The following is a 12,347-nucleotide window of genomic DNA, read 5'->3' as shown; positions in this document are numbered from 1 at the left end:
ATCAAATTAGAATAAAAAGTGATTGATGAACTTTTGACATAGACTTTCTTCTACCAGTATAAACCTTCCAGTAGACGCTCAAGTTAATAAAACACACAGACTCTGAGAGGAACAAAGCACAAACTGAGTGTGACTTTACCTTCTGGATTCCTTTTATTTCTAAACTAATTTGTAGTATAAATGTGAAAATGGACAGTTAAATATTCATCTAATGCACTTTGCACATTTCTTTAACACAATTATTTTCTTTCTACATTCTAACGTTTCCTGTCATTGTTAGCACCTTTTTTAAAGAACACATTTAAGTTTCATTTATCTTCATATTTTTTTCCCAAGGATCGAAGCTCCATGTGACTTTTCAATGTAAATACGTACATTACTTGTAACAATTATTAACAAAAGGTTTACATGAAGTAATTGTATTTTGAATGCTATTAATCGCTTCCTGAAGCAAAATTAAATCAATCGAAGAATAATTATAATTACCAACAGTTTCTGTTATGCCACTTGCAGTGGCGTCACTTTGGTTGCAAGTCACTCCTCCACCCCACATCAGTTAAATATGAGCCAATATTAAAGTTACTCTATAACGAATTTGGAATTATGCTTTGTGCAGGTGCACTTAAAGACACTCTGATACAATTCATTTGCACTGTTAAAAACTACACTTAATATCTCTAATATCGTTCATTTTCTTTATTAAAAACTACACTTAATCTGAAGTTATACTGTCACTGCAACCTCCTTACGTCCGTCCTCGAATCCACTAGGTCAGTGTCTAACGCTTTGTACTCTGTAATGGAGACACAGGGCATCTGTTTACACTCATATTTAAATCGCCACCACCTTGGGGAGAGCGTGCCACAGAGAACTGCACAAGCCTCTTTGTGGAAACAATAAGGTCACTGACCAACTATTAGGATATATGTTAAAACAAGAAGTGCACTTTCATGCAAGCATATTTACATAAGCATTACAGTCCAGAACTTTTCATTGTGTGATACGTTTTGATCTCTTCCAGGTGGTCTGTTTCCGCTATCATTTTACTCGAATTATTTACAAGTCAATCACTGTCATTATAGAGAGTATGGTAATGGAAATCGTTGTTGTTCTTGTTTACGCTTTAAAATTTCTGTAAAAGCTCTACAATCTCTACCTCAGGAAGGAATGTATATGAAGAACTAGTCATTTTACACCTACTTACTTGAACATGGTAATTACAACTTTTCTGTCAACATTATGGATATAGTTCAACATGAGTTAACACAGACTTCCCTAAATGGGAAGCAGTCAGGTTCGAGAATGGCGTATGTAAGAGCTACAAAAAGTACTGGCCATTGGAGTGGGAAGGATTGAAAGCACTGGCCATTGGAGTGGGAAGGATTGAAAGCACTGAAACTACAAATCACCTTCCATTAACTACACAATAATATTTACTTACTTAGACAGAAATCTTAACTGTGCATCATATAATGGAACATCATAAACATTCTTTAATAAAAGAGAATATATCAACTGCAATATAATACTACAATGTTAACAACAAACCTGCGTTTCTTTCAAACTATTAACTGTATTTTAGTATGTATATGACGTTGTCTATTGCTGTAATGGCCGAATAACAATAAAATCATTATTATTATTATTATTATTATTAGTAGTAGTAGTAGTAGTAGTAGTAGTAGTAGTAGTATAAATTTACAATGACATGTCCCAACTGCAGTGGCCAAACATTTCATTGCTAGCAACCCTAAATGTAGAAAGTTAATATTATATTCCTGTTAAAATACATACCATATAGTCACAGTCAGGGTACATGCTGTTTGGAATAAAAACACACATGATGTTGCCAAAGTTACTTGGTACTCACCAATAATGAAATCACACTCCACATCTCTTTTTCTTTTTTCTTTTTTGCTTAAGTACGGTAACATTACTATTGTGATCAAACTTTCACAACTATCTCTCTGCATTTCAATGAATATGTAGAATATTTTTCTAAATGCACATAAGATTAACTAATACTTTAAGTAGGCTATAATGTAACTCATTTACAATAAAACAGTTGCAACATAACTTTTAGAAATCAGTCTTTATGGGTGCCAGTTGGACTGGCAGACACACCACTTCCTGTGACTCTAGCACTACAAACAGTACTAAAACCGACACTTTTTATAGAGATCTTTGATATGGTGTAAAACTGAATCTGCATATTATCCTAATACACAGGTATAAATATCAAAGCTACCTGTACTGCATACTAGCTTCAGAAGCACTGAAACCTTAACGGCAATTGCTCGATTTACTTCTGACACTAATTAGTATGGGTGAAGGAAAGGGGTGCCAAATAATTAAAACGACTTTATCTTTTATGGCATAGCTAAAAGTTGCTTCACTTGAGTGATACCACAATAATCAGGGTGCTGCAATTTCTGCATGGTTACAGTTTCCTATATAGCAGCAGCGCCAACTGAAATTATTCAGGCAGGTGTTATGTAGTAGTACACAGCATGGCGCTCAAATTGATTGAGTTAAGAATTAATTACACATGAAAGAAAATGCAAAGGATACCAAAACGGATTTCATACAGGAATAAAATGGAAATTACAAATTCACCTTAAATAGAATTACCATGTAAACATGAAAATTGTTTTATAAATCATTTCTGAATTACAAAAACAAATTTAGAGTACTTCTTGTATCATGTATCAAGCTCCATTTAAAGATGAGGAACACAAATTTTTAATGCAAACCCAGTTTGCCTGAAACTGCAGGTGATAGATACTGGCATGTCAGCGTTATAGTGCATCTACAGTGTCCTCAAAAATACAGTTTTAAGGTACTTATATGAGATACTGGATGCTGTTTACAGACGTAGCAATCATAATAAAATTTTTATCTGTGAACCACTTTCGAATAACAAGAAAAAATGTTGCATACTTGTAGAGCTGCATATTGGAAACTCATAACAAAGATGCATTATAAGTTCGAGTGAAACCGCAAATGACACTTCGATATTTCACATGTGGCATTTACCTGTCGTCTCTCCAATATTTATATCATGTCCCCAAATACAAATTTTTAAATTTCGGCATATTCTGTTGGATGCTGTTTGCTATGACCAGAAAACACATTTGAGAGCTACTATTTTTTCAGCCTTGCACCCAATGTCAGTTAAAAATGACAGAACATTAATGTTACTCTATAATAAATTTTGGAGTTATGCTTTGTTCAAGTGACTATAATACAATTGAACATTGAATATCCATGTTCCCGTATTGAAAGCTAGTGTCAAGTTAAAAATACATTGCCATCAGTAACCTTCTTTACTTCCTTTCTGAAATTCACTGGACAGATGCTCAAATGTAATGCGCCAGTACTATGATCTCAATACATTTGCCAATATTGTTTTGATTTTCAACATTTGTAGAATTCAGTGAGCTGCAGTGAAACTACAAATCGCCTTCCAGTAATTACACAATTACACATGCTTACACACAATCAGAACCTACCTATGTACCAGGTAGCACAGATATGATACATTTCCACCATATAGATTAACCATTTGTGCTCATATCTGCAATCTCAAAAACTTTTTCTATGAACAGCTTCGAAAGTAGGAAGTTGATATATGCTCCTATTGAAATAATTTAACAAAAAACACACAGATCATGTTGTAAGAATTGCTTGGTACTCACCTTGTACTCAACCTACAGAATGATACCACACTTCATATCTTCTTGTTGTCACACTGGCTAAGCAGAGTAATAACAGTATTTCTACCCAACTTTCGCAAATTACCACAACATATTTTAAAGAAAATACAGATTGTTTTCTACACAAAAAACAAACAAACACCATCCAAAGAGGCCTTGAAGGTTCAATAGTACTGACTGCCACCATGTCATCCTCAATCTTTAGACATCGTCAGATGCGGATATGGAGGGGCATGTGTGTGAGTACAGCACTCCCCAGCCATTGTCAATTTCCGTGAGCAGCTTTTGTAAACACACATAAAATAAAATAATAGGTTTCTGAAGTATAATTTTTTTCATGTAGTGCCAAACAATTTCAGAAAACAATCTTTTTAGGTGCCAGATAAATCTGTACACACGCCACTATTCTAAGAATTTAACAATTTGTTATGTTCGTTGATTTAGACATAGTGATTAATTCTTAGTTTAGCTTTTGGCACAAATAAATGACAACTGTAGAAAATTTCCCGTGTACCTATATCTACATCTATGGTCTGTAAGCCAGCCTGAAGTCAATGGCATGGGGTATGTCCAAATACCAGTTATTAGTGTTTATTCCCATTTCATTGCCATGGAACTTGGGAAGTAGACAACGCCTCTGCATGTGCTGTAATTATTCTAATCTTGCCCTCAGTATACCTATGTGAGCTATGCATAAGGGTCGTAATATATTTGCAGAGTCATCATTCAAAGTCGGTTCTTGATACTTTGTTAATAGCCTTTCTTAGGATAGTTTATGTCTATCTTCAAATTCTGCAGCTCAGCTCCTTCAGTATCTCTGTGAAACTCTCACAAAAATCAAACAAACCTGTGACCATTCATGCTGCCCTTTTCTATATACTTTCAATATTCCCTGTTAGTCCTGTCTGGTATGGGTCCCACACACTTGAGAAATATGCTAGAACCAATCACATGACAGATTTGTAAGCAATTTCCTTTATAGACTGATTGCACTTCCCCAGTATTTTACCAATAAACTGGAGTCTACCCTCTGCTTTCCCAACGACTGAGCCACTTCTTATCCCTACAATGTGTTACACCCAGGTATTTGTATGGCTTGCCTATTCTAACTGTGACTCATAACTATTATAATCATAGGATACTAAGCTTTTTCGTGTTGAAGTGCACAGTTTTATGTTTCTGATCATTTAAGGCAAGTCATCAGTTATTACATGCCTTTGAAATCTTAGCACGATTGGACTGAAAATTTACACAGCTTCTTTCAGACAGTACTTCATTATGGATAACTGCATCATCTGCAAAAAGTCTGAAGTTACTGTTAATATTGTCTGCAAGGTCATTAATATACGCTATGAACAGCAAGATCCTAACACACCTCCCTGGCGCACATCTGAAGTTATTAATACATGTAACGACGACTGTCCATCCAAAATAACATGCTGCATCCTCCCTACCAAAAATACCTCAATCAGTGGCAAAATTCAGTTAATACCCCATATGAACGTACTTTTGATAACAAGCACAGGTGTGATACAGAGTCAGATACTTTTCGAAAATAAATAAATACTGCATCTGCCTGACTGCCTTGATCCAAAGATTTTAGAATGTCATGTGAGAAAAGAATGAGTTGGGTTTCACATGACTGATATTTTCGGAATCCTTGCCGGCTGGCATGGAGGATGTAATTCTGTTCGAGATACCTCATCATGTTTGAACTCAGAATATGTACTAAGATTCTACAACAAATCAATGTTAAGGATACTGGAGACTGTAATTTTGTGGATCACTTCTACTACCCTCTTATAGATGGGCATGACCTGTGCATTCTTCCAACTACTAAGCAACATGTTTTGTTTGAGGCATCCCACAACAGATTTTAGTTAGAAGTGGGGCTAACTCAGCTGTAAATTCGGTATAGAATCTGTTGGGATTCCATTGGGCCCTCTAGCTTTATTCAAGTGTAAACGATTTCAGTTGTTTATCAGCACCACTGACACTAGTACTTATTTCCTTCATCTTTCCAGTGTTATGAGGAGTAAATTGCGGCATTTCTCCTGGGTTTTTCTTTGGAATGGAAAATCTGAAAACAGAGTTAAGTATTTCAGATTTTGCTTTGCTACACTCAGTTTTAGATCTTTACATTCCACCAGAAATGCTTTGGGTTTTGTGAAATATCATTCGACATCAATTCCTGCCCATCAGTGGGTGAGGTCTGCCTGGTCTCGCTTCAGCTGTGTTTATTTCTTCACAGCTCCACCCCAGAGTCACAGCATCGATAATCGACGTGGGCAGCTGACAGAACGTTTGACAATGTTCTGCTATGGCAGTCGTTGAAAGCTTCACACATTGATCTCTTGTCAGACAAATGCGTTTTATTCAGCAATTCTCTATCTACAGCTCTAAGCTTTGTTTTACATCTATTAGGCAGTAGTCTCTTTTCCTTTAGCAGTTTCTTTACAGTAACTGTATACTGTAGAGAGTGTCTTCTATTATGAACTGTTCTACTGGGTGCATGTCTATCCAGTGCATGCTCAACTACTCTTTTAAACCTGAGCCAGAGTTCCTCTATGTACTGCTGCCCTGTGCTTAAACTTTCAGTCCCTCATTGAGATATGACACTACTGATTTTTTTATCTACTTTACTGAACATATATATATATATATATATATATATATATATATATATATATATATATATACACTTGTTTCAGTTATTATTTGTACTCTGTTAGCCACTGTTGCCACAACCATACCATGTTCAGTGATGTGGACATCCTGAAAGAGGTCAGGTCTATTTGTCGCCATTAGATACAAAATATTTTCTCATGAGTGAGGTTCTTAACTGTCTGTTCTAGATAGTTTTCAGAGAAGGCATTTAGTAATGTTTCACAGGGTGTCTTACCACACCCATCACTAGCAAAACTGTAATTTTCCCGATTGATTGTTGGATTACTAAAGTTCCCCCAATGAGTACAGTATGATTTGGAAACTTTCGTTCCTGGCGGAGGTTCGAGTCCTCCCTCGGGCATGGATGCGTGTGTTTGTCCTTAGGATAATTTAGGTTAAGTAGTGTGTAAGCTTATGGACTGATGACCTTAACAGTTGAGTCCCTTAAAATTTCACACACATTTGAACACTGAAACTTTCGTTCAAGCGAAACATTCTCACATGCAGCTTTAACTGCCATCATGGTGGCTTTCAGTTTTTTGACTATTGCAACAAATACTCCATCTCCATTTCTCATTAGCCTATTCTTTCGGTATACACTAAAATTTTACTCAGAAATCTCACTGCCAATATTTTCAGGCTCAACCATCCATAATTTTAAGCAACCTTGATATTTAAACTTCTGTATTTTTAGTGATGGTTTTTGTACTTCCAGAAAAAGGTCGTTCCATACAGTTCAAGGATCTGTAATAATGTTGCTAACGACAGGTCTTTAAACGTTTTTGGCACTCCAGAACGCACTTCACACACAAGACAAATTTACGAAATGGAAACCAAATTACAGCGATGGTGCTTTGAAATTCAGTCAAAAGGACGCAGCCAAATGACGCTATACAGTGGTGGGAATGGTAAGTGGAGTCACAAAGTAGAATGGAGTTGAACTTTTTGTTGCAAGATAAATGTTGCTTAATTTGTGTTGTGTAACTGAAAACTGTGTGTTTACACATGCAACTGCGGGGTCACTCCACTATTCCATCATCTGGGGTGTCATATTAGTTGCACATGTGCACTGGGCTTAAATCATGAACGATGATTTACTACGAACTATTTCACGTACAGCACTATTAACTTAAGAAAACTCTCAGACATGCACTTTTGTTGATGTTGATATGCTCTGAAGTTAGGAATGAGGGATTCTCTGAATGCTAAAATTGTATAAAGCATTGTTTTATTTTAATTTGTTTAAAATCTGGTAGATGGTTCCTAGTACAGCATTAAGCTGACATATCATACATTCCACATTACACTTCAAACCATGAGACTCTCTGTTTTCGTTAGTAGTATTATTTTTAAAATTTAGTAAGTATGGCATATTTTTCAGAATATTGTTTTAGTTGAAGTTTTGTTATATTGCCGATTGGGTGAATAATTTTTTTAAAAAATTGTGTAACCACAGTAGCCATAAACACTGTACACTTATTTATAATTTCGAAACCATACTCTCAACTATTAAAAAAATTAATGAAAAACATATAGTTTCCCATACGACTTTGATGACCGAGCGAGGTGGCGCAGTTATAGCACAATGAACTCGCATTCCGGAGGACGACGGTTCAAACCCGAGTCCAGGCCTCCTGATTGTGTTTCCAGTGACTTCCCTAAATCCCTTCACGCAGATGTTAGGACGGTTCCTTTGAAAAGTCACGGCCGACTTCCTTCAGCAACCTTCCCTTAATGCAATGGGACTGATGACCTTACTGTTTGGTCCCCTCCCCCAAATTAACCAACAAACGACTTTCATTTCTCTACGTAGCAGATATGCAGCTCTGATTCCAAGAATGTTAGAACGACTTCCGTGATAGGTTCTTTCTTCCGCATTTACTAACTTTGACCACAGTAGCGGATGGCGGTAGAGTTCATCATGCTTTTGTGGGGAATTGCGTTGCATTGTCCGTCTAATATGTAAGTGCTTTGATGAGAGTGACAGGAAATCAAAAAAAGGCGCATATTGAGTCTGGTACTAAGTCAGTACTTAATTTTTGTTGTTATTACAGCTAACTGCCTCGAATGAAGTAGTTTGCCAATGCCTTGTAATGATGCTATAATAACTGTTCGTACAATTATTATATTGGTTTCGTGTCGTTTATTGGACACATTTGATCCATAAGTTTGTTCCGCATTTAATTGTATGAACTTTGGCGCCTCTGGTTATGGTTTGAGATAGCCTTAGAATTTCATAAGTAATTATTTCAGGTTATGTGTATCAGAACCAAGCACTTGTTATTTTCAGTGTGCTTGTGTTTCCGCATTGCGAGCAGGAGGTGACTAGTGCCTAGACAAACATATTAGTGCACATTACGTACCTGTGCTGTTCGTCAATTACGAAAAAGACCAGATCGACGTGTGTGTATGTATGGTGCTTGCTGTTTTCGTCCTGTCCGTTAAAATTGCTAAATGTTTCCCGTGATTTAGCAAAAGAACCGCCTGAAAGTTTGTGTTTTCTGTAACTACCGGAAAAGTGTCTGTATGCTGTGGTAGAGAAAGTGAAGGTCCATGTAAAATACTTTGATTGACGAAAAAAGGCCCTCGTGAATTTCACACACCCTCTGCATTCATATCGTTATATTGATTTGCGTTGTGCATGCGACTTTCGCTAACAATATTTGTAAAGGAACGACTAGGAACAGTAAGAGTTTACTGTAATCTGATCTGTAGTTCGCCCGGGTTGTAGCGCAAACAGTTGTACCGCCGATACACGAGATTTGTTAGCACACGTTAATACAGAGTATCAGAGATTTTTAGTGTTGGGATGAAAGAGAATGCTGTAGAGAGAATTCATTGTGTTGTTTTCCATGGATTTTCAATGTGCCTACGTGGCCCATAGTTCAGTAAATAATGCTAACTGCTGTTTGTAGTAATGTACACGTTTAAATCTGTGGAAGGATATGGGAAATGTAATTGACTCTGTAAGGCCTAAAGGGTATGTGTAATTGCCACCGACAAAAGCATCACAGAACATTGTCATGGGTACTCTTATGAGAAAGTAATTTTGCTAAGTCTTGTTAGACAAATTTAATCGGTGTTAAATCTTGACAGTCAAGAATAATTTATTTTTCTATGCAACGCGGAGGCAGCAGTGTGTGTGTTTTAGTGACTGGGTAGAGATTCCAGCGTGGCTCTATACTGGGTTGATAACGTTGAATATGACTCTATAAGGAAGCAGGGGTCGACAGAAGCGTCCGATCCCACGCGTCGGCTTTGACCCGTGACGTAAGGGTGTTGTGTGTGACGTCATGACGGCGCGGAGTTTGGTTTGAGGATGTCTGTCTCCAGTTCTGTTTTATATTGTTTTATTTACTTTTCTGATCTGGTCGTTCTATCTCGTGAAATTTTTTTTTTGTAATTTAAAAACACTTATTACTTACTTTAATTATCTGTTTCCTCCAATTTCTGTTTTAGTTTATTATATTTATTTTTCTGATCTGTTCGTTCTATCCCGTGAGATTTTCTTTTTTTTTAAGACAAAGAACACCAATCAGCTTCTGAAGCATCTTCATCTTCTATGGGTTGCAGGGGTTACGACCCCTGGGGAGGTGGGTGGGTATTCATGCATGGCTGTCTTCACTTACACGTTGTAGCTACGCAAGACGTCTAAATTTGTTTATATTTAGTTTGCCCCCCACCCAAAACACCCCATTTCCCGCACTTGTCCCGTTAGTGTCATTAGGCTTCTTGTGGAAAGTGTGTGTGTTTTTGTTTCCGCCATATTTGTGACGTCATGGGTCAAAGCAGACGGGTGGGATCGGACGCTTCCGTATTTCCGTCAAGAATGATTTATTTTTCTATGCAACACAGAGGCAGCAGTGTGTGTGTTTTAGTGACTGGGTAGAGATTCCAGCGTGGCTCTATACTGGGTTGATAACGTTCAATATAATGACACTCTAAGGAAGCAGTTGTTAAAAATACATACTAAATGGACTGTAAAAAAGAAAGTTCTGTCTGTATAGGTGGATTTTCATGTTGTGCTTCTCTAAATACCATGAGCAAATGTGTGTTCATAGAGTGATTGAAAGTGCAGCCAGTATGATTGAGAAATAATTCTTTTCTGTCCTTGCATACATTGCTGAGGACATAATTATAAATCTCTTAAATTGTTCTGTGTGTTAAGGAATTTGCAGGATTGATTGACATGCTTCGATCCATTGTGTGTGGTTTTGTTTTCTCTCAAATTGAATTTTGTTTTCCATTAATGACAGTGAGGCTGCAGAGTCCTTATAACCAGCAAGTTGTAAATCAGTTTTTTTTTTATCAGGTTCTTTGTTCCTCAGCTATTTCTAAATTTTTCATATGCGATAACTCCTTTGCTGCAGCCAGAAAATACTATGTCGAATAGTTACTATGTGAACAATATCACTTCTGCTTTCTTGTTTTTCAGTGGCTTAGGAGGGCAATCATGGACTGCAAGGGAACTAGTTGGCTGAAAAAAGAGAAGAATGAAGTATATGCTGAACCAGGCTCCTTGGTAAATAGCTTCTTGTATTTTTTACCATTGTTTCTTTAATTTCTCTCTGAAGTGTGGTGTGTAAACACGCAGATGACATGTCCTGCTCCTTGTCAGATGAAAAATTTGGTACTGGCTGTTGGTTTTGATTCTTGACCAAATGAAGTTGTAACTTTTGGCTGTGCAACATATTGGCAATGGATTGGTGTCATGTATATGATGCTGCTTTCCAATATTTAATTTGTTTCAATCTTTCTGTAGCTTATTGTTAGTGTGATGTTGGCATGCCAGTAGTTAATGATTACAGGTTTGTTGTCTAGTAGGAAATTGTCACATGTTCTTGAATTATTGTGGTGTTAGCAATCACTTGTTACAAATTAATTTTCTACTTCGAGATTTAGTTTGGTGTGTTGTAAATGTCTAGAGTTGTTCCTTTTTTTTTAGAAAGTGGTATTATTAATGGACACGATAGTTAAATATGTGTAGGACTTTACTTGCTAGAGGGCAGATGGTTTAGCTACTACTTTAGATCAGTTGTATGGCTTGCTGGACGAATTGATCAGATGCTATAATTGTGGTCAATTTTTAAGTTGACCAGAGTTGCTTTCTCAGACAAGAGGGATACATATGTGGATTTATTGTAAAAACAATATTTGGCAGTCTATTTGTCATGGTGCCTGATGGAGAAATCTAAACTCATGACCTACAATATTTTTTTCCTGGTGTATTACTTTTGCTATTGCTCAACTTTTTGGTTTTATACCCTCAGAGTTCTTGTTAGCAATATTACCATTCTTGTTCTGTTTTTGTTTTGTCGGTAGGTATTCAGAATCTATTAAATACAGGGAATTGCTATGAGACCAAAAATTGTTATTGAAATCTTTTGAGGAGCTTAAATACTATTAAATGAAAGTGTTGTTGGTAGCATAATTTACAACCCTCAGAAGGAAATGGTAGTAATGCTGATACTAAAAGAATAAAGGAGTGTTACAGTTTTAACTACGGAATGTTCGCAATGCTCTTTAACCAGTAGCTCTTCACATTGCCACTCTAAATATTTGGTATCACATAAATTACTTAAATGTTAATATAATCACAGAGTTAAACTGTGTGGGCTCAAATATGACACATCTGTAACACACAACATATGCCTATGGGTTTGATGCTCATACAGGAAGTGATAATAGCAGAATGTCACTTCCAGCTTCTGGCAAATTAAAACATGCTAAAGTTACTGTTAGAGCTCACTTCTTGATTCAGTATTTCTGAGAATAGGATTTTTAAGTTCCAGTGTGTGGCCATCAACATTTTACAGAGAATTCTCTCCTCATTGAGCTTGTTTTGAAAATATATCCTTAATTTCTTTCTTCATCAAAGTGCTGTAATTAGTTTTTTGTAGCTAGATCAAAACACTCATGTGACACTGTAAAGATGTCTTTTGCTCTGAATTATTCATCTTGAGA

General features: G+C 36.5%; 1 protein-coding gene across 9 annotated transcripts in view; it reads left to right on the top strand.

Annotated features, from left to right (window-relative positions):
* LOC126427094 (zinc finger protein ZFP2-like) overlaps window positions 1-12,347 on the top strand; it is a 718,966-nt gene that overhangs the window by 305,399 nt on the left and 401,220 nt on the right. For 4 of the 9 annotated variants that reach the window (XM_050089297.1, XM_050089291.1, XM_050089288.1 and 1 more), the window contains exons 1-2: window positions 8,275-8,345; window positions 10,819-10,905. The exons of the other annotated variants lie outside the window; for them this stretch is intronic. In XM_050089297.1, coding sequence (XP_049945254.1) covers window positions 10,837-10,905 — 69 coding nt within the window. In that variant the 5' untranslated portion in view covers window positions 8,275-8,345; window positions 10,819-10,836. Of the gene's footprint in view, window positions 1-8,274; window positions 8,346-10,818; window positions 10,906-12,347 lie in introns of those variants that run through there. 9 annotated transcript variants of the gene reach the window in all.

This window comes from Schistocerca serialis, chromosome 11 (genome assembly GCF_023864345.2).
Source record: "Schistocerca serialis cubense isolate TAMUIC-IGC-003099 chromosome 11, iqSchSeri2.2, whole genome shotgun sequence".
Taxonomy (NCBI): domain Eukaryota; kingdom Metazoa; phylum Arthropoda; class Insecta; order Orthoptera; family Acrididae; genus Schistocerca; species Schistocerca serialis.
This window is presented reverse-complemented; position numbering and strand designations above follow the sequence as displayed.